This window comes from Xiphophorus maculatus, chromosome 7 (genome assembly GCF_002775205.1).
Source record: "Xiphophorus maculatus strain JP 163 A chromosome 7, X_maculatus-5.0-male, whole genome shotgun sequence".
Lineage (NCBI taxonomy): Eukaryota > Metazoa > Chordata > Actinopteri > Cyprinodontiformes > Poeciliidae > Xiphophorus > Xiphophorus maculatus.
In genome coordinates, this window is record NC_036449.1 from 15,369,824 (window position 1) to 15,392,691 (window position 22,868).

At 37.6% G+C, this 22,868-nt stretch overlaps 2 protein-coding genes across 5 annotated transcripts in view; one reads left to right on the forward strand and one right to left on the reverse strand.

Moving 5' to 3' along the window:
- Positions 1-6,151, reverse strand: part of uggt2 (UDP-glucose glycoprotein glucosyltransferase 2) — a 44,137-nt gene extending 37,986 nt beyond the window's left edge. For 2 of the 3 annotated variants that reach the window (XM_023336984.1, XM_023336986.1), the window contains exons 1-6: positions 6,079-6,147; positions 5,540-5,684; positions 4,399-4,481; positions 4,170-4,300; positions 945-1,057; positions 635-812 (exon numbers count right to left, since the gene is read on the reverse strand). In XM_023336984.1, the coding sequence (XP_023192752.1) occupies positions 635-812; positions 945-1,057; positions 4,170-4,300; positions 4,399-4,481; positions 5,540-5,664 (630 nt within the window). In that variant the 5' untranslated portion in view covers positions 5,665-5,684; positions 6,079-6,147. Of the gene's footprint in view, positions 1-634; positions 813-944; positions 1,058-4,169; positions 4,301-4,398; positions 4,482-5,539; positions 5,685-6,078 lie in introns of all 3 variants that reach the window. The other variant, XM_023336985.1, reaches the window with a different exon arrangement.
- Positions 6,152-9,822: 3,671 nt separating this feature from the next.
- Positions 9,823-22,868, forward strand: part of hs6st3 (heparan sulfate 6-O-sulfotransferase 3) — a 73,446-nt gene continuing 60,400 nt past the window's right edge. For both annotated transcript variants that reach the window (XM_005799391.2, XM_023337004.1), the window contains exon 1: positions 9,823-11,382. In XM_005799391.2, coding sequence (XP_005799448.1) covers positions 10,838-11,382 — 545 coding nt within the window. In that variant the 5' untranslated portion in view covers positions 9,823-10,837. The remainder of the gene's footprint in view (positions 11,383-22,868) is intronic.

A 22,868-nucleotide genomic window follows, 5' to 3' on the forward strand; every position in this document is an offset into this window, starting at 1 on the left:
GATATATTCAGGTGGGCTTAAGTCAAGATTTTTAATGTCAGAAAGGTGCGCTTATCGCATCTAATATCACCATCACAATATTCACCCAATAATACAAAGACAAAATTGTAATTAGCCTGTTAATTACTGAATTAGTATTTCTTAGCGAAAACAAGCAGCTAAAACAGGACATTGTTAATGTTATGTGAGAATCATGTACAATAAGTGGCTGTTTAAACAGACCAGGTTTAAGCACTTTAGGGGAAAAAAGACACAAACATGGACATTTAGCTTTATTTGCATGCAAGCATATTAAATATACAAGCAGAATGATGACAGCTGCTCTTAACTACTCTCCAACTAATGAAAACTGAAGATTAGTACATTTAATGTTACAAATTGTTACAAAAAGCAAATAATAAACTGTACTTGTGCAAAAAAAAAAAAAAACTACAGCTGAATGAATTATTTCACAGTTCAAGCAGCAAGTGAAGCATAAAAACCACTTTATCCTTCTAAATAATACTATTAGGAAAATAGTCTTTGTTAATTTGTCTTGAATGTTGGTCCATTGGTCATGGACAATAACTAATATTTCTGCCTATACCCAATCTTGAGTCAAGAAAAGTAGAAAAAAATTGATCCAACTACTCACCGCTACAAAATGCCGCAAAACATACATAAGCTTGCCTTCTTGTGCCTTCTCCGACAGCACCTTATGAAACAAGTTAAACTTCTTGGTTCCGATTTCAGCATAGAGGATCACAATAGGCATATCAGTTTTATTGACAGCTGGATATGTGTGATCATTCTTATACAAGTATGGTTTTGGCCTGCAAACATTTCAGAAAGTTGGGGAAAAAAAGATTTCTGAGTCAGAGCAACCCTCAGGAAAATAAAAAGAGTTGGTTTATATTCTATACTTAATTCATTTTATCATCAAAAACAGCTGCAGTCCACGGTACCTGCCTGCTGCCTCCTTAAGGAGCTTCTTGATGTCCTTGGTGCTGCAGCTATGTTGACCATGAATCGAGACAAAGGAAGGACAAGCCTCAGGCGGAGGCTCATCACTGGCTATCTGTTCAAAACACAACAAAGATTAGCCTTGGCAATTAAAACGTTATATATCCAAAAGAAAAGTATAAGAAATTGTTAAATAAGAGCTTCTCTTTCCATAATTCTTCAACAAAAATCTTTACAGCAAGTATGAAACAAACTTCATTTTATTCCACATTGTGTTTCCTACAATACCAATCTCTGAATAACTACACCGTCAATGAACACCTAAAGAATTTGCCTAATATTGTTCTCAATAACCACAACGAAACTGAAGAATATCCAAAAGCTAGAGCAACTGCTTCAAGAGCTCTCTTTATTTTTCATAGATTTTCACAGAGTTACCCATTACATTATATTTCTCCTACTTAGGTAAAATGCTAAACGTTTTTTAATCATTATGCAGTGAAGGATAAACATCTCAATTCACAAAATTGAGATGATAAATAAAATACATGCCGGATAGAATAAATGGAAACATAACTCTATTCAAATGCTCTTTTCTTACTGCTTAAAACTCTCACAATCCAGCTGACATTTCTTACATGTAGCATAATTTTAAGAACTGGACAGCATGTTTCTTTTCTCTTCTCTGTACTGATCTACCCCTTAAAGCCAGGTTGATTTTTAAATAACAAAGGAAGGTGCTGTGAGTTTTCTGCTCTCAACTGTGGTGCCCCAACTTAAATAAGTAAATGTGTTTTAGTCTTAGTTTTTTGTTGGGGATAATTTGGGTTTTGGAGGGGATGTGCACTTAATAAATATTTACTTCATCTAAAGGAAATGTTCACATATCAGTATTTTTTTCTTTACGCTTTAATCGATATTCATACTTGATTTAGCTAAAATAACTTCAGTGAGATACTTCTTGTAGCTATCTACTATCTCTGACATCAGTCTGAGGAAAGTTTTGCTCCTCTTCTCACTTTCAGCTGTGAAGTGTTTTCAGAGTTTCTTGAATGTACCATCTGTTTCAGTTCACCCCACAGCATCTCACTAAGACCAAAATCTGGGCTTTGACATGGACTAGGATTTAGTATTCTGGTATATTTTAGGTTATTGTGAAATCTAAAGGCCCAATTCTGCTCCGGCTTTCTTTTTTCAAATGTGGCCTTGTGTTTCCCTCAATCATCTTCTGATACATCTTAAATCAATCCTATGATAGGGAAGCAGTCAAGTCCTCATGCAGCACCACCAAACCATGGCACTTCCAGCTCTGAGCATCACAGTTGGCATAGTCTTCTCCTGGGATGCTGCATATGGCTTATGTCAAACATCTCCTCAGCGTTGGTGTCTAAATAATCCAGTTTTATATTCCTCTGTTCAAGGAACATCCTTACTGAATCCAGGTCTTTGTTCTCTCTTGTTCTCTCTAGCATCATTAAATCTGGCCTCCATGCTGTTCTCAAAAAGGAAATGTTTCTTCCTTGTTTATATCCCATAAATGTCAAAGTTGTCCAGCCTCTATTGATCATACAGGCATGCACTTTCAATAAAGAGTGGTCAGGGACTACTGTAACTTCTCAGATTACATTGTAGGAGTTTTTTGAAACTTCTTACAACATACTGGAGTCTGCTTTTGTGGTGCTTTATATTGCCAGACATGGGAATTTTGGCAGTTTAGTGACTATTTTCTGTACTGTGAAATACCAGATTTCAAATCCACTTTGAATCCCTCCACACACTCACAAGCAGCAACTGTCTTTCTTCTGGAGGAGTCAGAAAGCTCTTTTTGATCTCAGCATAGTGTTCATTCTCACTTCAACAGTCTGAAGCAGAACAGATGAGAAGTCTGGGATTTAAACAAGCCAAACCTCCTTAAAAATGCTGAGTAACAATATTTTTATCCTGTGCACCTAAACTGATATGCCTGTGTGTAATTTTGGAAACAAATGTGTGGGTGCCCTAATTCCTTTGTCACCAGAAACTGCATTTTTCATTAGATGTTCTAGAATGTTCTAGAGGGTTTTTTTGTTCATGTTTAGTTTATACTACACCTCGCAGAGTGTCCTCATTTGTTTTCTGTTCACTGTATATGTATTTTTTGGAAATTTTTATTGGCTTTAAACTGAGGACAAAAACAATATTCCAATGTCTGCAGCTAAAGCAGGGGTCTCAAACTCGCGGCCCGCAGGCCAACTGCAGCCCTCGGGACGATAGTTTGTGGCCCCCGCCTTAATATGAAAGTTTAATGTTAGTGCGGCCTGCGAGTTTGATATAATTGGCACTTTTCAGTGTTGTGTGCGGAGCTGAACGAACTTACCAATCACGGTGGAGTATATTGCTCTTGGGGGTGGGACATCGGCCGGGCCTATTTGCATTTTCTATTTGTCATTATTTGCATGCGGTACATGCGCAATTTCCGCGGCCGCTCCCGCTTCACGTGCTTCAGCATCCAGTCTAGACCCGGAAGTTGCTGATCAGTGTAACGTAATTAAGGTTAGGCGCTGTGTTTAAGGGAGGAGAGGAGGCGGCAGATTCGTCAGGACGGTCAAAAACTCACAACCACACTGGTACTGGGAATTCCACAGTGTTGTCCTTTAATAAATACGCTCTTCACCAACCTTACAAAGCCCGGTTGAACGGCTGCTATATTATCAGAGATGAAAATTGAGCAGCGTCCAAACAACCCGTAACATTACTAAAAAGTTAGGGAGCTAACATGTCCGTCTAGCACGTTTCTCCCACGCTCTCTACAGAGAAGCCGTGGCGCATACTTCTGACATCATTAGCAATACTAGAGTATCTTAAAGAGACACTACACAATTACGGCTGTTACAGCGCCTGACTACGGCCAAATACGGTAATAGGCAATCAGAAAAGTTCGGCTGAGGAGACCGTGTGTGTGAATGCGGCCCAGCCTCACCCAGACTCTACCTCCAGCGGCCCCCGGGTAAATTGAGTTTGAGACCCCTGAGCTAAAGTGTCTTGGTACCACCTTTCACCAGGAATGAATACTGTTTTCTGTCATACCTAGCCTAGCTTTGAACTTGATTGAAAAAAGGCTTAGTTGCAGTTAAATGAAAGCACTTATGGGTTGGCTTAAAAATCAAAACAAAAATGAAATCACAATGAAAAAACACAATGTAAAATGGACATCAGCAATAACTGTGATATTCTAAAGCAATCCTTACCTGTTGAGATGCATGGACAGCTGGTGAATAGGACCGCATGGCCAGAGCAAATCTGAGGAGGTTCACTTGAAGATGTGTGAGAAACTGAGCTGCCTTTTTGATGATCAAGTTGTAATATGAGCGCACGGATTCTAAAAAAGAATAAAATAAAATAGTCAAGATAAATGGCTGAATCCTAAATCTGTTGCAATGATGTCGACTTTTAAGGAAAAACGTTTAGAACACAAACCTCCTTGCTTGTAAACAGTGAGTTCCTTTACAGTGTCAACAAAGTTCCAGAACTTTTCACTTCCATCTTCTCCAATAAACTCACTGTGTCATTGAAAGAGATAATTAATTAAAATACATATAGCTCAGTCAGTAATTGCAAAATTTTCAGATAACATTAAGCCATAAATGTCAGGAATAACAGTCCTCCACTTCTGATGTTTTACACCACAAACATGGCTTTCAGCAGAGATCTTTGTTCCTGTAACGGATAATTTATTCCAGACAGACAAGGGTCATTATGAGATTCCCACTAATTGATAACTTCAAGTAAGAACACTGCAGTTTTACAGCCTCATAGTATTTAACAAAAACTTAGGGCAAAAACTACTAATTTTGCTTTTACTTAAACACAAATACAAATATGATTCTAATGCCGTTAAAATTATGACAAAGTCAGACAGTTCTGTTAAATCACTTATTTATAACTAATGTGATATGACATATAAAAAAAAGTTAAATCCACATATAAAATATGTTTTTGCCATTGTGCTCTTTATAGAGTAACACTGAGAGAAGTCTAATAGTAACATTAACTTAATTAAATTAGGCTGCTTTTCTTAATGAGATTAAGCTGAATTGAGACAACCAACTATTCACACATATAGTCATACTTAACAGCAATTTAAAATCTCCAGATAAAATAGCATGTATGCTTTTGAATTGTGGGAGGAAATTTTACCCAGAGAAAATAGTTGCACAGAGAGGTCTTGAATTTGAACCCAGGAATGTCTTGATGCAACGCAAACCCAATGTAGTCATATTTAATAAAACAAAACACATATATAGATATTTCCTATTTGTATCAGCTATATTTTTTTATAAAGTAGGGTTTAATAAGAAGTTAGCAGCCAAAATATTTTGTTTAACCTTTTGAGTGTTCAGTTCATATTTGGACTTTAAAATGAATCTAATGAACTGATATTATTTTTATCATCTGTCTGCATTGCTAGAAAACAAATATCAGAAACAAAATCACATAAAAGATTATATTACTACCGAAAAGTACAAGGCTTACATTTAAGATTTCAAAGTGGAATAGGTCCTACTTATTACACATTTATCGAGATTTCCGTATGTGTTCCCAGTGAACACAAATGTACCTTGTCTCCAGGAGGAAAGGGGTCATGCTCCACTTGGCTTTGAGGCTGGCCGTGACGCCTTTGGGAGCTGCTATACCCTGATGTATGTTCAGCAGCAGCAGTGACAGTAGTAAAACCTTCTTCATTGTCACGGAGGAACATGAACCTAACGGGGGCAAACACACCTCCGTTAGCTCAGCTCGTCAGTCTGAAAAAGTGCCCGTCAGTGCCACGTAGTTACTGCAAGTAGTATTAGCCAACAAAAAAAGAAAACACTACTAACACGGTGAGGTGTACAAACTTAAACTCAGTAAGACTGTGGTAGGTCTTTATCAACACTAGAGAGGTTTAGTGACATGTATGGAGTTATGCTTGTAATGATAAAATAACGGCTCCTACATTCAGGGAACAGTGAAGTTTACCCAGCTGCAGACTGAAAACGAGCCGCGTTAACTCTGAAAGTAATAAACTGACGGACTAAGACAACAGTTTTCGTTTATTACAGTGTACTTTACGACTGTTACTGCTATTATCGATCATAAACGTATACTAAGTCTCACCTGGCTGGTGATGCTGACCGCTTCCATACAAGCAAGGGGGCTTCACGTTGGTATTTTGGGAAGCTAGCTGGAAAAGGCTAGCGAGGAACTGGGCTTGTGTGACACGCTACTCACGTAAACCGTTATTCGTATTTAGACCAATGTAAAAAAAATAAAAATAAATAAATATCACACTGTTATTTTCAAGCACGTAAAATAAATTAGTTCAAAGCATAACAAAAGCTGATAGTAGATGTATGATTAAATAAAAACCTATGAAAATGTGAGAAATTTTCCGGCACAGCGGCAGACAGCTAAAAAGACTGAAGCTTGTTTCCATACATTTTTCCTCAAAACACCAGGGGATGTTGTGACCGATCTCATGAGCACTAAACGACTAAATGTAGCACATATAAATTGAGACTCTAAGACACGCAGTGTCACATTTTTGTGAATCTAAACATTGTAAGCATTAATTATAAAGTAATCAAATTAAACTAAGCACATTTTAAAATAAATAATTTAAACTGAAATTTTCAAATAGCAGACAATATTTTGTGGTATTGACAAAACACCGTTTTTGGAATGTTGCCATTAGAATGTGCAACAAATTTTGTGCAATATTTCTAAACACTTCAATGTTGTATATTCCGTTTTTAAAATCTTGCATCCTTCCAAAGTTGTCTTACTTACAAATGCAACTAAGGAAATATCCAGTGAAGATAATGGTGCCATCCACACATTTAATCCACTTCAAACTTTTTAGGGCTAGAGTGCCTAACCTCGAGCCACCTCTTCCGTTCTGCAACTAAGGATTTGATTAATTGTTGGCATCTGATGTTGCTCTGAATTATTGATTCCATTCATATTTTTCTCAAAATACATTCGTGGCTTTGTGTTTTTGGTTTTGTAAGTATACCTTTTCTCCTCCTCACCCTGCAAACTGGAAAAGGACATTGACTGCATTGAATTGAATTGAATTGAATTGAATTGAATTGAATTGAATTGAATTGAATTGAATTGAATTGAATTGAATTGAATTGAATTGAATTGCTTGTCAGCCCTCATCCAAGATTTCTTGGAAATTCTAAGTTGTTTGAAAAACATCAGTGTCTTGCTTATCACATGTGTTGGCTTTGTTACAAACTGGCAACATGTCTAGAATAGGATGTTCCTCATCTCCTTCATATTGACAAGAGGTATAGGCATTCATTAACCTTGTGCCTGAATAACAAGTATGTAGAAAAGATGGAGGAACAAACATTTTTATTTTTATTCCTTAAGTGCAGAAAAAAAATTTCTGCACTACCAGGGTCAGTAAGAGAATTAAATATCTAAACCAATTCATTATTGAAATGCTTTTCATGCTATTGATTCATCTGAAGATAGAAAAAAATCAGAGTAACATAATGACAACTCATGATCATTCATGAATTTACTTCAGACTATGTCTGAGTGGAAGCACATTACCTCTGTCTTTGAACTTCCATCTTTGAAATAAGTACAACAGAACAAAATTATTTATTTTATTGGGGAAAAAAAGCTGAATACATAAGAATAAGGACCAGACAACCTCTTGTAAACACAGTTTTAGCTGTAGTGCCTTTGCTCAAAATAATTACATCTCTTTCATGCTCATGCTTTCTGTTCCATAATTTCTAAACTAAAAATGACCTTAATGGTCTGATTCAAGTATGTTCTTCTGAGAGAATCATTGAGATGTTTTCACTGATGCAATGTCTCTCAAACAGCCAGTTTATTTCATTTTATTAAGTTCATTTAAAATTTAGAGAAGGATGAACAGACGGACGGACAGATTGATGTTATGGTGAGAGTTTTAAATTTTTTATTGGAATTTAATAAAAACTAATGAAATGAAATGAATGATTTTTTTAATTTATGTAATTGTTTGCACAAGTTATAAAGTTATACAAATAGGTTTAAGTATTTTGTTTTTAATTTGAGGAAAAGCTACGGAATTGGAGGTTCCAGCCACTTTGTGCAGTGCATCAGTTGGTAACTACGTTTTTTAGGTATAAAGCAAAGACCTCGTCTCTTCAAAACTTTTTTCTTGTCATTGTGGGCAAAACGCTCAAGTTTTGACCTTTCTGACTATATTTATTCTCCTGCTAATATTTAGGTCTTCTATGTTGGTGTTTTCAAATTTTAACTGAGCTAAGATGGTGTCATTTTTTAATCACAGGCTTTCTTCCTAAGTGGCACGTTATCAGTCGCTGACTATATCACTGGCTTGACTGGTGGTCCAGCAATTTCCAAGATTTGAGTCTTGGTGGCTCCTGGATTGTTTTTGAACATTCTAGCTTGTTTCTTTTCATATGTAAATATAAAAGTTTGGAACCAGATGGTTAAAGCAACAACACAACTGGTTGTTCTATCAGTGTAGTTTGTGTAGTCTTATTGTATCAGAAGTAGCATTAAGTTGGTAGTTTGTTTTAAACTTTAAAACCCAGATGTGAAGCTGAACTTAAGTTCAAACAAATAATTGTCTCCTGAAAATCACTCAAAACAAGATGTTTTTAATCAGTTAAGAACAAAAGAAGAGTTCACATCTGTCCTGTTATTTAGTCCTTTCAGATTTAATTTTTAAATCCAACTTTAAATTTCAGGGCCATGCTTGTATAAACTCCTTCCTCACTGAATTGATAAAGCCACATTCTCCAACTTGAGCTCTCAAGTCTTAAACTAAAATATACTAGCAAACCGAAAGTGCAGGGATAGAACTTGAGGGAATTACTCTTTCCAAGCCATTGCACCTCAACGGTGGAAATGAGTCTCGGCTGTTTCTGCAGTCGAGACTCATTTAAAAAGCAGATAGAGGTATTCATTTTCAACCATGATTTTCCTTAAAATCAAATGTTCTAATTTGATTCCATTTTAATTTTTCTCAGTTGCTTCAGTGCATTTCTCAGAACACAATTGAAATTCCCACCACTTGCTCAGTCATCAAATCATTGTCACTTATGCATATCGAAAAGCAGTGTCTCATTTCTGAAAACAGGTTACAAATGCTTTTGGACAATCAATTCAAGTGAGTATGTACAATTCTCTGCTTTTTCTTACACTTTTGATTGCTTATGTAATATGGATCAAAATGTATTATATGGGTCCCTGTTGAATAGCCTCATCCTCCACAACATTTAAGCATAGGTTTGTAGTATAAGCCTTAGAGGCTTGAACAAGTTGTCATAATAAGGAAAGCATATAATCCTATACATTTACATTAGACTTTATTTTTCTAAATGTGTCCTACATTGCTCCCAGGTGAATCCTGGAGTTTCTCCAACAAAAGTAAATGTGTGAAGCATTAGATCAACCAATGATCAACCAGTTTTCTGAAAGAGCTAGAAGGTCTTGATGCTGCATGTCTGACAATGGAATGGCCAAGATTTCAGGTGAACAGCCAGAGAGAAGAAGAGGAAGAGGAGTGATGCTGGGGCAAAGGAGTTAGGAGACAAAACAGAAGACGAGGCAGAAAGCTTAGGACATATGCCAGTTTCCATCACTTGTTGTGACCCACAAGAAGATACTGATGGAGTTTCTCTTACTCTACTAATCATTCCTTAATCTCAGACAGACTGACAGACAGACACACAGATAGATAGAGCAGCATTAATAATACAGTCGCCAAAGGCTGTAAAAGGATTCAGACTGGAATAAAGAATCATCCTTGATCTGTTTATTGACCCAGAACATACAGACAGAGATACTATGCTTTTGATCACAACTTCTTTATGTGTTGTTGGATCTAAATTCAACCTGTAGCCAGGTAATTATGTGAAAATTGCTGCTTGCTAAAAAGCACCAGTGTGGATAAGACAGAAAGTATCTGCAAAGAGGGATGGAAAATTTTCAGTTTCCATATGTGCAAACCTGGATGAGACATACTTCAGAAAGACAGGTGGCTACCATAGCAGTCAATGTATTGATTTGAGAGGCTGAAAACAATACAAAGCCACCGTCTTATATGTAACAAATTTTGCAGACCTTGTTTTATTTTAAATTTTACTTCTAATGATAAAAGATTTTCTGATAGATATGTTTCCGTTTTTAATATTTAAAAGTGGAATGAATGTGTTTGAGAAGTATAGGATTTAGGTATTTAAATATGGGTTTACATCTCTATTTTGTCTGTGTCTATCGTGCTTCTGGCTTCGCTCTCTGTAAAACAAGATTATGTGGTGAATAGGATAGGGGTATGAGCCGTGGAGCTCTCTCCCAGTCCATCCACGAGGAGGGCATAACGCGTGTCGGTTCAGATGCTGCAGCAGCAGCAGCAGCAGCAGCATCCTCTCAAAAAGCAGCGCTTCCAGCTGAGCCAGTCAGTGAGTCTCAGCCCGTCCGTGCAGACAGGATGCAGCTGTCCGAGCAGAACTGAGCCTGTACAGGTGAAAGAGAGTGAAGCTAAAAACTCTCTGATCTCTTTGTTTCTTTATATATTTTTCCTCCCATTTCATCGGAGTGGTCGGAGCAGATGCAGCTTCACGGCGGCTTCAGAAGTTGGACAGCCCCAGATTTGCATGCCATGACTCTTGAATCTGGACATTCCCAAGGCAGCGCAGCGCAGACGGCGTGGATCATTTTAAAAGCCATTTCGTCTGTCCACATCACGCGTGTCAGGAGGGTGATCAACATGTGGCGCTTTAAATAATGAAATTACTAATAAAAAAAGAAATGAAGGAATACTGATCTCCGTCCGAATAGCCCCCGGGTGATACCTGTTATTTACAGTAATGGAATGAAGACACTATCCTGAGATATAATGGATGAGAGATCCAGCAAGCTCATCTTGGTTCCCATCTTGGCAGTCCTTTTTGTCATGATAGGTTATCAGTACATTTGTCCAGCGGGCAGCAATTCGTGCCACTTTAAGTCCGAGGAGAGACTCAGAGGGGTGAGCCTGCTTTCTTCCCCGTATCAGGACGCCGATGACTTCTACAGAGATTCCGACCTGGACGATGACGGTCCGCCGAAGCTGCCGTCCAAATTTAACTTCACCGAGAGAGACCTGGACAGACACGTGGAGTTCAACATCAAAGGGGACGACGTGATCGTGTTCCTGCACATCCAGAAGACCGGCGGGACCACTTTCGGCAGGCATCTGGTGAGGAATATTCGTTTGGAGCAGCCGTGCGACTGCAAGCCCGGCCAGAAGAAGTGCACCTGCCACCGGCCGGGCAAAGAGGAGTCCTGGCTCTTCTCCCGGTTCTCCACGGGCTGGAGCTGCGGGCTGCACGCGGACTGGACCGAGCTGACGAACTGCGTCCCGGTCGTAATGGATAAGAAGGAGGCCCAGAGGAATAAAAGGTATTAAATTAGCAGGCTCCCTACCCCGTGACATTTAAAAACTGCTGCAGGTTATAAACAAAGGATTGAGAAGGAATTTGTGATAAATGCTAAAATATTGTGTCTTATGCAAAATTCTGGTGTAACAACCTATATTGTTCTCTTATCTTTGTAACAATTAGGTGAATGCATTTATGTTACATTTCATGTCATTCTCAGTAAATACGCCCCTATGCAACTCTTTAACCACTTCTAACTTTTCTATTCAGCAAGTGTTCTTTGGTTCATTTATTTACAACCTCTGTTTATCCATCTTTTAAAGGCTGTTTCAGTTCGAACAATCAATGCTTTTAGCTCTCAGGAAAAACACAAAACAAAACATTTGAAAGTGGTGCTTTTTTAGGCAAAAATGTTTAAAGTCAGACTTGTTCAGCTCATTTTATTTCCCCTGAACCACAACATTTACACATCTGTAGGCACCATTTCAATCACATTTTCACCTTTTATACAGAAAAACATGAAAGTGGTCATCAGATTTGAAGGGCCATCTTCCAAACAATACTAAATGCCCTTTGATAACCAGACCAAACTTTCGGCAAAAATAAAATCTAGTAAAAATGTAAGGGAAAACAGATCCATGCACCAGCTTGCATAGAGGGTCAATAAGTGTTGATAATCGTTAACTTTTCTTCCTCAAAAATTTTCATGTTATTGCATTGTATTTTATTGTGCTTTAGTGTGATCTAAAAATGAAAATACTATAACTAGAAACCCAACAATACCAAGTTTTTCACCTAAACTGACTGGATGGGTAGAGAGGATGTTAGCTGATCTTAGATGCAGCTAACAAGCCCATGTTAACCACAGAGGAGCTGCAGAGATCCACAGCTCAGGTGTGATAAGCTGCCACAAAGTTGCAGATAGAAAGCCATTGTTGAAAGAAAGTCTCCTTTAAAATGTGCCACAGGTCATGCAGAAGAGTGAAAAAGCAAATGTGGAAAAAGTTTCATCTGGTCAAATTTGATGAAAATTGATCTTTCTAACCTACATTCAAAATACTATGTTGGGTGAGAAAGTAATACTGCACATAACCCTTAGCAAATGGGTGGAACATGGTGGTGGTGGCATTATGTTGTGCAGATGCTTTTTGTCCACACTGATAAGGAAACTGGTCAGAATTGATAGACAGTGGAAACTAAAGAAAATATGTCAGATAATGCAACAAATGCAGGTAATGCTTTAACTGTCATGAGGACACCGGTGTCCTCTTATCCAGTCTCACTGAACTTAAGCTACACAGCAAAGAAAAATTGATTAAAAATTACAATATCTACATATGCAAACCTAGGCATACTTCAAAAGCTTTGTAACTGTAATTGAGGCAAAATATACTTGTAAATGCTTGAACACCATGTTTCTATTTTAATCCATTTCAGAATAATGCACTATATTGTGTTGGCCTACAAAGTCAAAACAAAACAGTTTGATGTTTCTTGTTGTAAGGTGACAAAATGTCTAAAAACTCAAAGGGCCTTAACACTTTTGCAAGTTCATAGCCCTTGTTTTGTCTGAAAACTTGGACTGTGTCTACAGGTGTAATAAATCTGAGGCCAGTGGTGGTTCCTGCATGAATGAAGTCTGTTTTTCTGCTGCCCTTAAACCAGTCAAAATGAAGAGAAGGAATTCTGGGGTGTAATAAAATGCCTTGCTGTCCTAAACAAAGCACGTAAAATATAAAATAGATATGTTGTCCTTTTTTTGGTGCTGAAGCTTACTTACCCCCACACCTCGCTGACCTTTACTATTGTCCACATTGCCTAAAGGTGTCTTTTTGGTGTATAAAATTAATTAAATTGTCTTTTTTTTCTAACAAAATCTTGATTTCTTACCATCTCAGCGAGTGACTTGCTTCAAATTACAATTACTGCACAAGCTTGATGTTATCTGAGAGAAAAAGCAATCAAGATAATAATTTAAAATTCACTGGGTCTATTTTAGACTGCTGTATCCGCTGCAGAGACACTTGCAATTACTGGCATAAAAGAGATGCAAAGAGGCACATAGCAATGAGTGCACAAGCAATATACTATATATGCTATATGTCCATGTGTCTATTTTTCAGCGCAGTAAGCACGTCTGAGCTCACGGAGTTTCAAAGCAGCATTAGGTTTCCAGACTATTCATTATACAAGGACATTAAAAAGTCAGTGTGCCAGAAATGCACGCAGCACACGCAAAGAGCGCTGACCAAAACGTCTCGTCACGTAAGCTGGATTTCTGAACTGCAGAGAACGTCCTTCCTCTTTCAGAAAAAATACAATCATCCAGCAAAGCACGCAAGCACATGATTTATTTCTGCTGTGCCAAGTGTTTTCTGTACTCTGGGAAGGGCTCACTGGATGCGACAGCTCTTCATTTCACAGCTGCAGCATCTGTTCTGCACTTACAATCCTCCCGCTGCTTGTTCTTCAGTGGCCTCCCGCAGCATCTATTCTGAGGCTTCTCCTTCTCAACATGACACATTGCAGTTAGATTTCCTTTCTGGCCAGCCATTATTTTTCGGTGGATTTTTTTTTTTTTTTGATTGGGATTTGTTTAATGAAAGGAGTATTAGCCCAATAATACATTCATTAAATTAAACAACTGGTCAGAGTGAAGATAGTACCATTGTACTTTCTAATAAGTAATAAAAGTGTTGAAATCTGCCAACAAAAACCTTTGAGGTTGCACTGAGAGAATACAAACAGAATGTCAATATCAATTCAGATACCCTGCCCTTGTATTGTGGGTGCACACTCCTCAGATTGACTTTCCTCACACATGCAAGTTGCCGGCTCCTGCGGTGGCAGTAAGAAGAGGTATAGGAAGGCTGCGATGGCATCCCTCGCGTGGCCTTGCGTGGCCTTTTCAGCCAAGCAGGGTGCGGTGCACGGTGCGTCAGCTGTGCGGCCCAGGAAAGGTCAGGCGTGTCAGGCTGGATCAGTGCGCGTGTCCTGCGGCGTGGCGTCTCTGGAGTGTGCCGTCAGTCAGGGGAGAAGTAGAGCAGGCAGGTCGACCCTCTACGGGGGCATTGTGGAGAAGCAAACCTTTAAGTGCTGTCCTCTTAAGTTGCTTTGGTATTACTTATCTGTTTGCATTGGGGTAGGGCTCACCGAGCAGGTAGTTTTCCTCTTCGGGAAAAAATTCTAAAGGCCTGCAGAGTCTTGAGGAGTGCTGGAAGAATTATTTCTGATTGCTACATGTTCATTATCCAACTTTACAGTCTGGAATTACTCATGTAGATATATTCAGTGTGACACTGGGACACAGCGCAAGAAGCAGCTTTGCAAAATTTATTTCATACAAATGCAAAGAAAGATCTTGAGTAAATCATGTCCTCGGGAGTCTATGTAGTAAAAGGCTGCACTTAAAAATCACAGAAATATTTGATAGGGCTTGCCATCAAAATCAAAACAGGTTTATTTTGTTTCTCACTGTTGCATTTCTTTCATTCTTTCATCCTCAAACATCTGTCAATGACACAAGTGAAGCAGCAATAACACAGTCGAGGAGGCAAAACTATAACTATGAATCATACAGTTTGAAATCTTTATGTTTAGAAATACAGAATGCACCTCAAATAAATCAGTGTCACTTACAGTTGGACTTTGGTCCTCCAAATGTTTTTATAGACATGTAGGGCAATTTATTCTATTTTTATTCTCACAGAGCTTTAGGATAAAAAAAAAACAACAGAAAAACATGTGAGTATGTTGTATACATTGCTGCATAGATGCTTTGTCACACATCCTTTCAGTTAATTGTCTAAACAAGCACAATCAGGAGACTATACCATATGTGCTTATTTAGTGATGGCTCCTTCCTATAGCTAAGACAGAAATAGAAATGTATATTGCTTCGCAAAGTCATTACTGTTAAGAAATTGATTATGAGCATATTTTTAATACAATGGATAAAATGAGGCGGAATCCCCCCTTTTCAGTGAACTGATGTAAATTTACCATAATGCACACATACAGTATTTTTTAATACTTCAAACTTGTATGAGATAAAGTCACACTGACACAGGTGAGGTCAATTGTTTATACTCATCATTAAAATGTGTGGTTGTCGTCATACATTTGTCATCTTATTTATACAAGATATACAATAAATATGTCTTATAATTATCTAGCACAGCTACCATGATCTGTAGATCGGTTTTTATTTGCCATCCAGACATGAAAAGCATATCAGATATTTACACTTCTATACAGTACGGAGTTTAAAGCATTTCTGTTGTAATTATTTGTCTAGGTTAAATGTGGATTGATTGACCACAACTGGGTTTTGGGTTGGAACCAGCAGACAAGACAATTGGTTAAACTTATTGCTAAGAAAAACTGAGTTTAGAAGAATAACCCCTAAAATAGATTACTGAATATTAAATATTTTGGTTAAAGTTAATGATTTTGAATTTTGTTTAAATCTGCATTACAAAGATCAGGTTGGTATGTATATATAGTCAACAACAGCATATTGTTTTTTTTAAAGAAAAGATAACAAAACACAACAAACCCAAACATAAAAATTCAACATAAAAATACAATCTTAGTAATACTTCATAAAATGTTGCACTAGTTTGCCCTATTACTTAGCACGTAAAAGGTTAACATTATTGTAAATGAACCAACTCATTGTCTAATGTATTGAGACTAACAAAACAATACAACCCAATGAGAATACCGTCATCATTCAACATAACTCTACCATCTTACCACTTCTTATTTCATCTTGTGGAAGATTTTCCACAACATCTTGTCAAGAGAGTGTATACCTGAAAATGTCAACATAATGATGGGACTCCTTATCTTTTTCTATATTAGCAAACTCGGTGACAGTGTTTGACTTAATGTTTGATTAAAGGTGTCTAACTTCTGTCCCAACAACATTTTTCTTAAAAAAAAGATTAACCCGGCCTTTTTGTTTGTTTGTGTGTAACAACAGAGTATATTTTTTACATGTGTCTGATGCTGCTGATGCACTTGCCCCTTATAGAGGTTTAGCCACTAGTTTAAAACTATAAACTTCTTCTCCACTTCTGGCCAGCATTGTTACTCTGATTTGCACGAATAGATATCAGAACACTCCTAGCTGTTTCATAAGAGTAGATTCATTTATATTAGCAAACCATGCAATAGTGATGCAAGCCTCACTTTTCTCCACATAATCAGTATTTTATTGGGGAAGGTTTTCCACAGTGTTTAGCTGTCAAAATGTTATTTTGAGAACACAGTTTTTGATGATACCCAAACCCTAAAAGAAAGTGTGAAAGCTAAAACTAAGCACTGGCAAATATTGATTCATTGAGATCTGTTGACTTTAACAAATGATTTTAGAAAGCATTGTTTTACCTGACAAACACTGAGATTATAGTCAATGTAGTTGCTTCAGTGATCTGGCTGTATACTTCCAATCTCAGGTATTTGCTCTACCTTACTTTCTTCTAAGAAAGGCATCCACATGTCCTGCATAGAAGATCTTTGTCAAAAAAATTGCTCACTCCATGCTTTATCTGGAATTACAAGTGGTCACACATCTATGTGTTATATTCTCTTGAAAAAAACCTTCTTTATGCAAGACAACACTCCATGTCCCATTTACAACAATAGCCCATCTGACACGGCAGGTTCAGATAATACAAAATCACCCATGCGTGGTTCTCACTTCCCATTTTTAAGAGAGGTGTGGCAAAAAAGGCTTTCTTGTTGTCAAATGTGCTTTTAAAATGAATTATTTGCTTTGGAAAAACAATAGAAAGGCTGATTATGATTAATTTATCTTTCTTACTTTTAATATTTATAGATTTTAAAGTAAGAAATAAATCATGCATCATTAATCTTAAACTCTATAGTATGATGTGTGCTTTTTAAGTCAAATAATGTATTTTCTTTACTGATGAAGTGCCTATTACAGAAGCCAGTTCTCATCACTCCACCTAAACTAAGATTGTTCAAATGTATGGAATAACTTCCTTTTGTTAAGAAATGCTAATAGAACTTTTATTAACATAAAAAACAGATCAATGAGATACATATAAGTAACCACTCTATTTGGCCTTATCCCTTTTGAAACAGTTCTATTTACTTCCCTGTTATACTTGCTAGCATGCCTTGCAGGAAGGTTTAAAAATCCTTAAATAAAGTCGACCTTTACTTCAGTAGCACAGTTTCACTCTGACCTCTTTAGAGAAATCAATTTTTATTTAGAGTGCATTTATTCACATGAGGAAAACAATTCCAAATGGTTGAAACAAACTACTGGAAGCCCACAAACATAATGGATACACTTTTAAAAATGTATGCTTTAATTTTGTAAGAGGATCAGCTTCAATTAGTAATGTCTAATTAACTCTCCCTGAAGTAAGTAATGTGATGTCACACAGAGGCCTATTTATTTTAGGTGCTAAAATCTAGGCAGGATAAGGATCTGAGATTAGCTGGCCAACAAGCACAGTGAAGAGGATTTTAAAGATGGTAAAAAAGAAAGAAAACCCTGGGAGCTAACTGTTAGAGAAAAGAAAAGGTTTGCTAAACTTTACTCCCACTTTAGCTGAAATTATATGCTTAGGTCAGTTAGACTTAGCTTTTTGGCAAGAAGCTCCCCAGGTAGTTTGTTAATAAAAAACTGCAGCCAAATGTTAAGCATGGTGGAGGATCTCTGATGCCCTTGTTGCCTGTTTCTATTCCAAAGTGTTGGGAAGCTGACATGGGATTATTAACTTTTTAAAATACTAGGAGATTTTAAATAGAAATCCAAAGAACTCTACCACTGAGAATTGATTACCATCGGGTGTTTTAGCAGGGTAATGAACTGAAACACATGGCCAAATCAACAAAGAAACAGTACAGCTGAGATGAAAATTCCTCTATGGTTGTTTAATCAAAGCTTGTGAAATATTAACAGAGAGGATAAAGTCCTGTCTTATTTGTAAAAGGGCGACACCAAAGTATTGACAGTTCTGGTGTAGTGCCATTATTTTTGTTTAAAATAACATTTTTAAACTTAATATTTTTGTCATAACACCAAATAAATGTAATAAATTAAGTGGAGGAGTTTTTTTTTTCTTCAGTAAAATTAAACCAGACCAAATCTGGTCACCATAATTTGATCAGTTTCACTTCACTTAGGCTCTGTTGCATTAACAGAGCCTAAGTGAAGAAAACTGAAAATGTCCCATCAATTGTACTTTAATTTGAAACAGATCCAATTAAAACAAATTTTAGTATTATATGCTCATGTTAGTAAGAGGAGGCTTGCTTTGTTGCCACACTTAAACCTTCTCTGAGCAGTTCAAATATAAAAGTTTAATTTAACATGGTCAGACGAGCGCATGGATGAATACCGCTGTAGCACATCGGGGATTCACACGTTTCCAGCTGTTCCTGGCTGTGTTCTCCTGCTCTGGAAGGAGGTGAGAGTGCAGGACTTTAATGAGACAGCGAAACAGCAGCACAGCTGACGCCCTGCGGTCACAGATCCGCTTGAATGAGGGAAGCTGGGTGGATTTACAGATCTGGGCACATCGTTCTGATGTAGGAGGCAGACCGCTCATCAGTATGACGGGGTGTTTATAGTGTGTGAAGCTCAGAGTGCCCTTGTAGGCCGTCCAGGGCACGGAAATTGCTTTTCATGTGTCATTAATTCAAGTCGTCATTGCTGGCAGGCCTGAGCAGTAATTCAGTTGGTCTGATAATTAAGTGCTACCTCCACAGAGGGAGCAGCGGCATATGCGAAACATTTGTTTAACGTCATAATAAATATGTTTCAAATTTGACTCAAGATTTGCTTCGGAGAAAACATATTCCATGAAACCTTAGCTGCCAATTAATGCTCAGTAATTTTAGTTGCTCATTTATGTTTATGTGTGAAATTTTTTTCTTAATTCAATTAGAGTCTGAACATTCATTGAATATCTAAATAAACAAAAGTAGCCCTCATATCTGCATTTATAAAATATACTTTAATGGATATTTGTCAATATTCATTTAGTTTGGGAAGTGGGTCTGTGTCGTTTATTTATTTATTTATTTTTTTCCTAAAAACCACTTAAGATAATGAAAACTCGGATGCTTGGCAGAAAATATCTGCTGGTCAGGCAAATATGATTTTCCAAGAATCTGATTCAGCTCTTTTATTCTAAGAAGTGAAATTTGTTGCACTGGAGGGATACATTTGTACCCCTTCAAAAGATGATGCACTTAATTAGATTTTCTTTCACGTTACTGCTATTTTATCAGCTTTGTGTGTTAACACAGCGGCAGATTTCAGGTTTGTTATGTAATATGAGCTTTTGATTAGAAGCAGGTCTCTAGACTGAAATAAAACAAAGAAAATCAAAAACCATTTAGCTTATCTTCATAGATGTAGTTAGATGCTCCTGAAATTAGGGGCACAATGATATTTGTATGTAGGTTCCACCCATTTCTCATATCTCATCTTCAAAATGGGAAACACAGGAGAAGCTAGTTCAATAAGGGAGATATGGCTTAATCTTCATGATTTTGCAAAAGACTGTAAAAGAAATAGATTTTCCCACCAACTTGCCTACCATGCCTACAGCCAGAGCAATGATTAAAAAATTGTAAAAGAATTAAAACTGTGACTGGATGAGAACTCTAAATTATCTTGCTGACACACACGCGCATAGTAGAGGAAGGTGAGGAAGATAAAGAATGTCTCAGTGTTGGAGAACTGGAGCAGTCTTTTTATGAGTGACATTACGCTAGCGTAATAAAAGACTAATTTATTTTAAGGCTCTCAACACATCTTTACCAGTGATGCCAGTGAAAGTGGTGGGGACCTTTGTTCAGACTTGGTGTGACTTGACAGATTCACATATCAAAGAGGAATAGTATGACAGCATAGGTGACTGGCTGCGTTGTTTCTCTGGTTCCTACAAGGGCCAACGAAAGGAGCACACCAAGAATAACCGCGTCTTGAGTTGATTTATTGTAGGAAACCTGGAGAAAGGTCATCTGTCCTTATTTAGGGCGAGCTGGTGACATGTAAGTCATACTGTGGGGAGGCTAGGTTAAGCAGAATGCCTCACGCAGCTCCTCCATTTGGATTCAAAGGCTCAATGAGCACCTGGCACACTTAAAGTGTAAGTGCAGGTAGAGTCACCTTCACAGACTAATCCTCTGCTGCATGATCGTGCCACCCAGCAGGATTAAGTTCTCTGTGTTTTTGATGTTGTAACAATTTGTGCTGGCTGGCGGTTTGGTGCAGCGACTAAAACTTTTAAGTGCCGCACCTCTGAATGGCCCCACAAGGAGAGCTGCAACGACATTTGTGTATGAGAAATATTGCACCAAAATTGCCCACAGCATGTGAAATCTGTTCAGCAAATCGAATATTTACTGCTGGGCTCCTCTCCATCTTTTCTATCGTGTGGATGCAGTCAGACTTGGGAGAGGAATCTGAATAATCACACTTAACAGATTGAAGTCCAGATTGCCTCTTAAAATCCTGCATTTATAAATAGGTTTGTTCTTCTTTAATTTGAGAAGTTATTTAGATGTTTGAGCAGAACCACACTGTGTTGAAACTCTTTTTCATTCATTTTTCATTTAGTGTGTGCGATGCCTTTAAAAAAAAGATTTATTTGTTACGCTTTGTCATATTTGTGGTTGTAACATGAAAAATGATAGATGGTTTTCAAAATGTTTTACAAATAAAAAACTGAGCATTTATATTTAGCCTCTGAGTCAGTACTTACTGTAATTGCAGCTTTAAGTCTCCTGAGGTATCCATCTATCAGCTGTGCACATCTACAGACTGATTGTTTCCTCCGCTCTTCCATCTAACATACCTGGATCCCACTGAAAGAAGTGCAACAATTTTCAAGCTGTGCCAATGTTCTCAATTGGGTTTAGGTCTGGATTTTGACCAGGCCATTGTAATATATGCATACACTTTGATCCAAACCAGCTCTGGCTACATGTTGTCCTGCTTAAGGTTGAACTTTCACCCCAGTGTCAAGTGTTTGGCTGATTTTATTATGAGTCTCTCCCATATTTAGTTCCATACATCCTACCATCAACTTTACGTCTCATCTCACAGAGGTTTCCCACATCATGACTCTGCCACTAACATCCCTAACAAACCTTAAAAAAGTTGTCGCAGAATAACTGTGTTTAGGCTGAGATTAAATTGCACACATCTGGATTTGAACTACAAATTACTGGATCTTATTTACAAATATTAGTGAGTATGGTTGAGAACAAATGTATTTTTATTAGTAAAAAAAAAACAACCAAAAGCATAAAATCCCTTGCTTCAGGTTGTCACATAAAATCTCACTAAAATGCATTCAAATTAGTGGTTGAAATGTGTTGTGAGTATTTATTCTTCCGCAAGAAACTGTAATATTTACAGTGAAACAAATTCATAGCTGAATGTTGCACTAACACTATTATAAAAATATATGAATAACTTCCATTTTCTGTGTTATGGGAATCGAATAGTAGTTTCTTTCTCAGTTAAAAAGAATTTCATCCTTGGAAACAATTTCTGTTCACACCCGTCTACAGTGTTGCAGCATAAATGAAGTCCCGGGCCGCAGTGTAATAAGTATGCATTAAAAAACTGTCTTTATAAGCGTACGGTGCTCAAGATTGGGGTAACATCTTGTGACATCACAGCGTGCTGGAGTGGAACAAATAGCATTATGTCTCAGCACGTTTTACGACACAGCACATCAAGCTCATGGTAGGAATCTGATGTCCCTCAGCGTGAGTCATTCCCTCTTGACATGGCAGATGAATGGCTAAAAGACAGAGCTTTTAAATCCCACCCACAAATCCTGGGATCACTTAACTTCTCATCAGTCCCCATCCAGCGAGGACGAGTCGACCACGACGTGCTTCATTCATCATTCCGTGTGAGGCACCATCTCTCACTTTCGGAAACCGAGTTGTGCCTTTTGTTTATCCTCAAGTCGGCCATGATGAGAGGAAAATGTCCCGACACCGGTGGCATTTCCTGCACTAGGTGGTGCCAGGCATGTCTGTGAATCAAAAGAAGTCACGGAGAAAAGAAACAGCATTAAGTGTCTTTGAGTGCCTCTTCTGAATGATGAAAACGTGTCTCAGTGTCATCAGGAGGTAGATTATTCCATTACTGGGTACTTCAGGTTTGGCTCTATATTTGAGTATAGTGCTGTAAATACAAGCGAACTTATCATGTGCTTCTTGTGTGCGTATACTGAAACAATTGAAAAAGCCACTTTGATAGCTTTCAGTAGCAGTGTTGCTATGCACTTGCAATGTAAAGTAGGGTGCTATCATGACTAATGGACCAAACCTGGATCTTTTATCGACTTTTACAAAAAGAGTCAGGGATTGATTTGACTGCTTATACCGCCGCTATAATCTCCCCTCCATTGATACGGTTTCACAGCCATTTGTAAAACTGCAGCTACAGCCCTTTTTTAACATCAGGTGTCATGTTGAATTTAATCATAT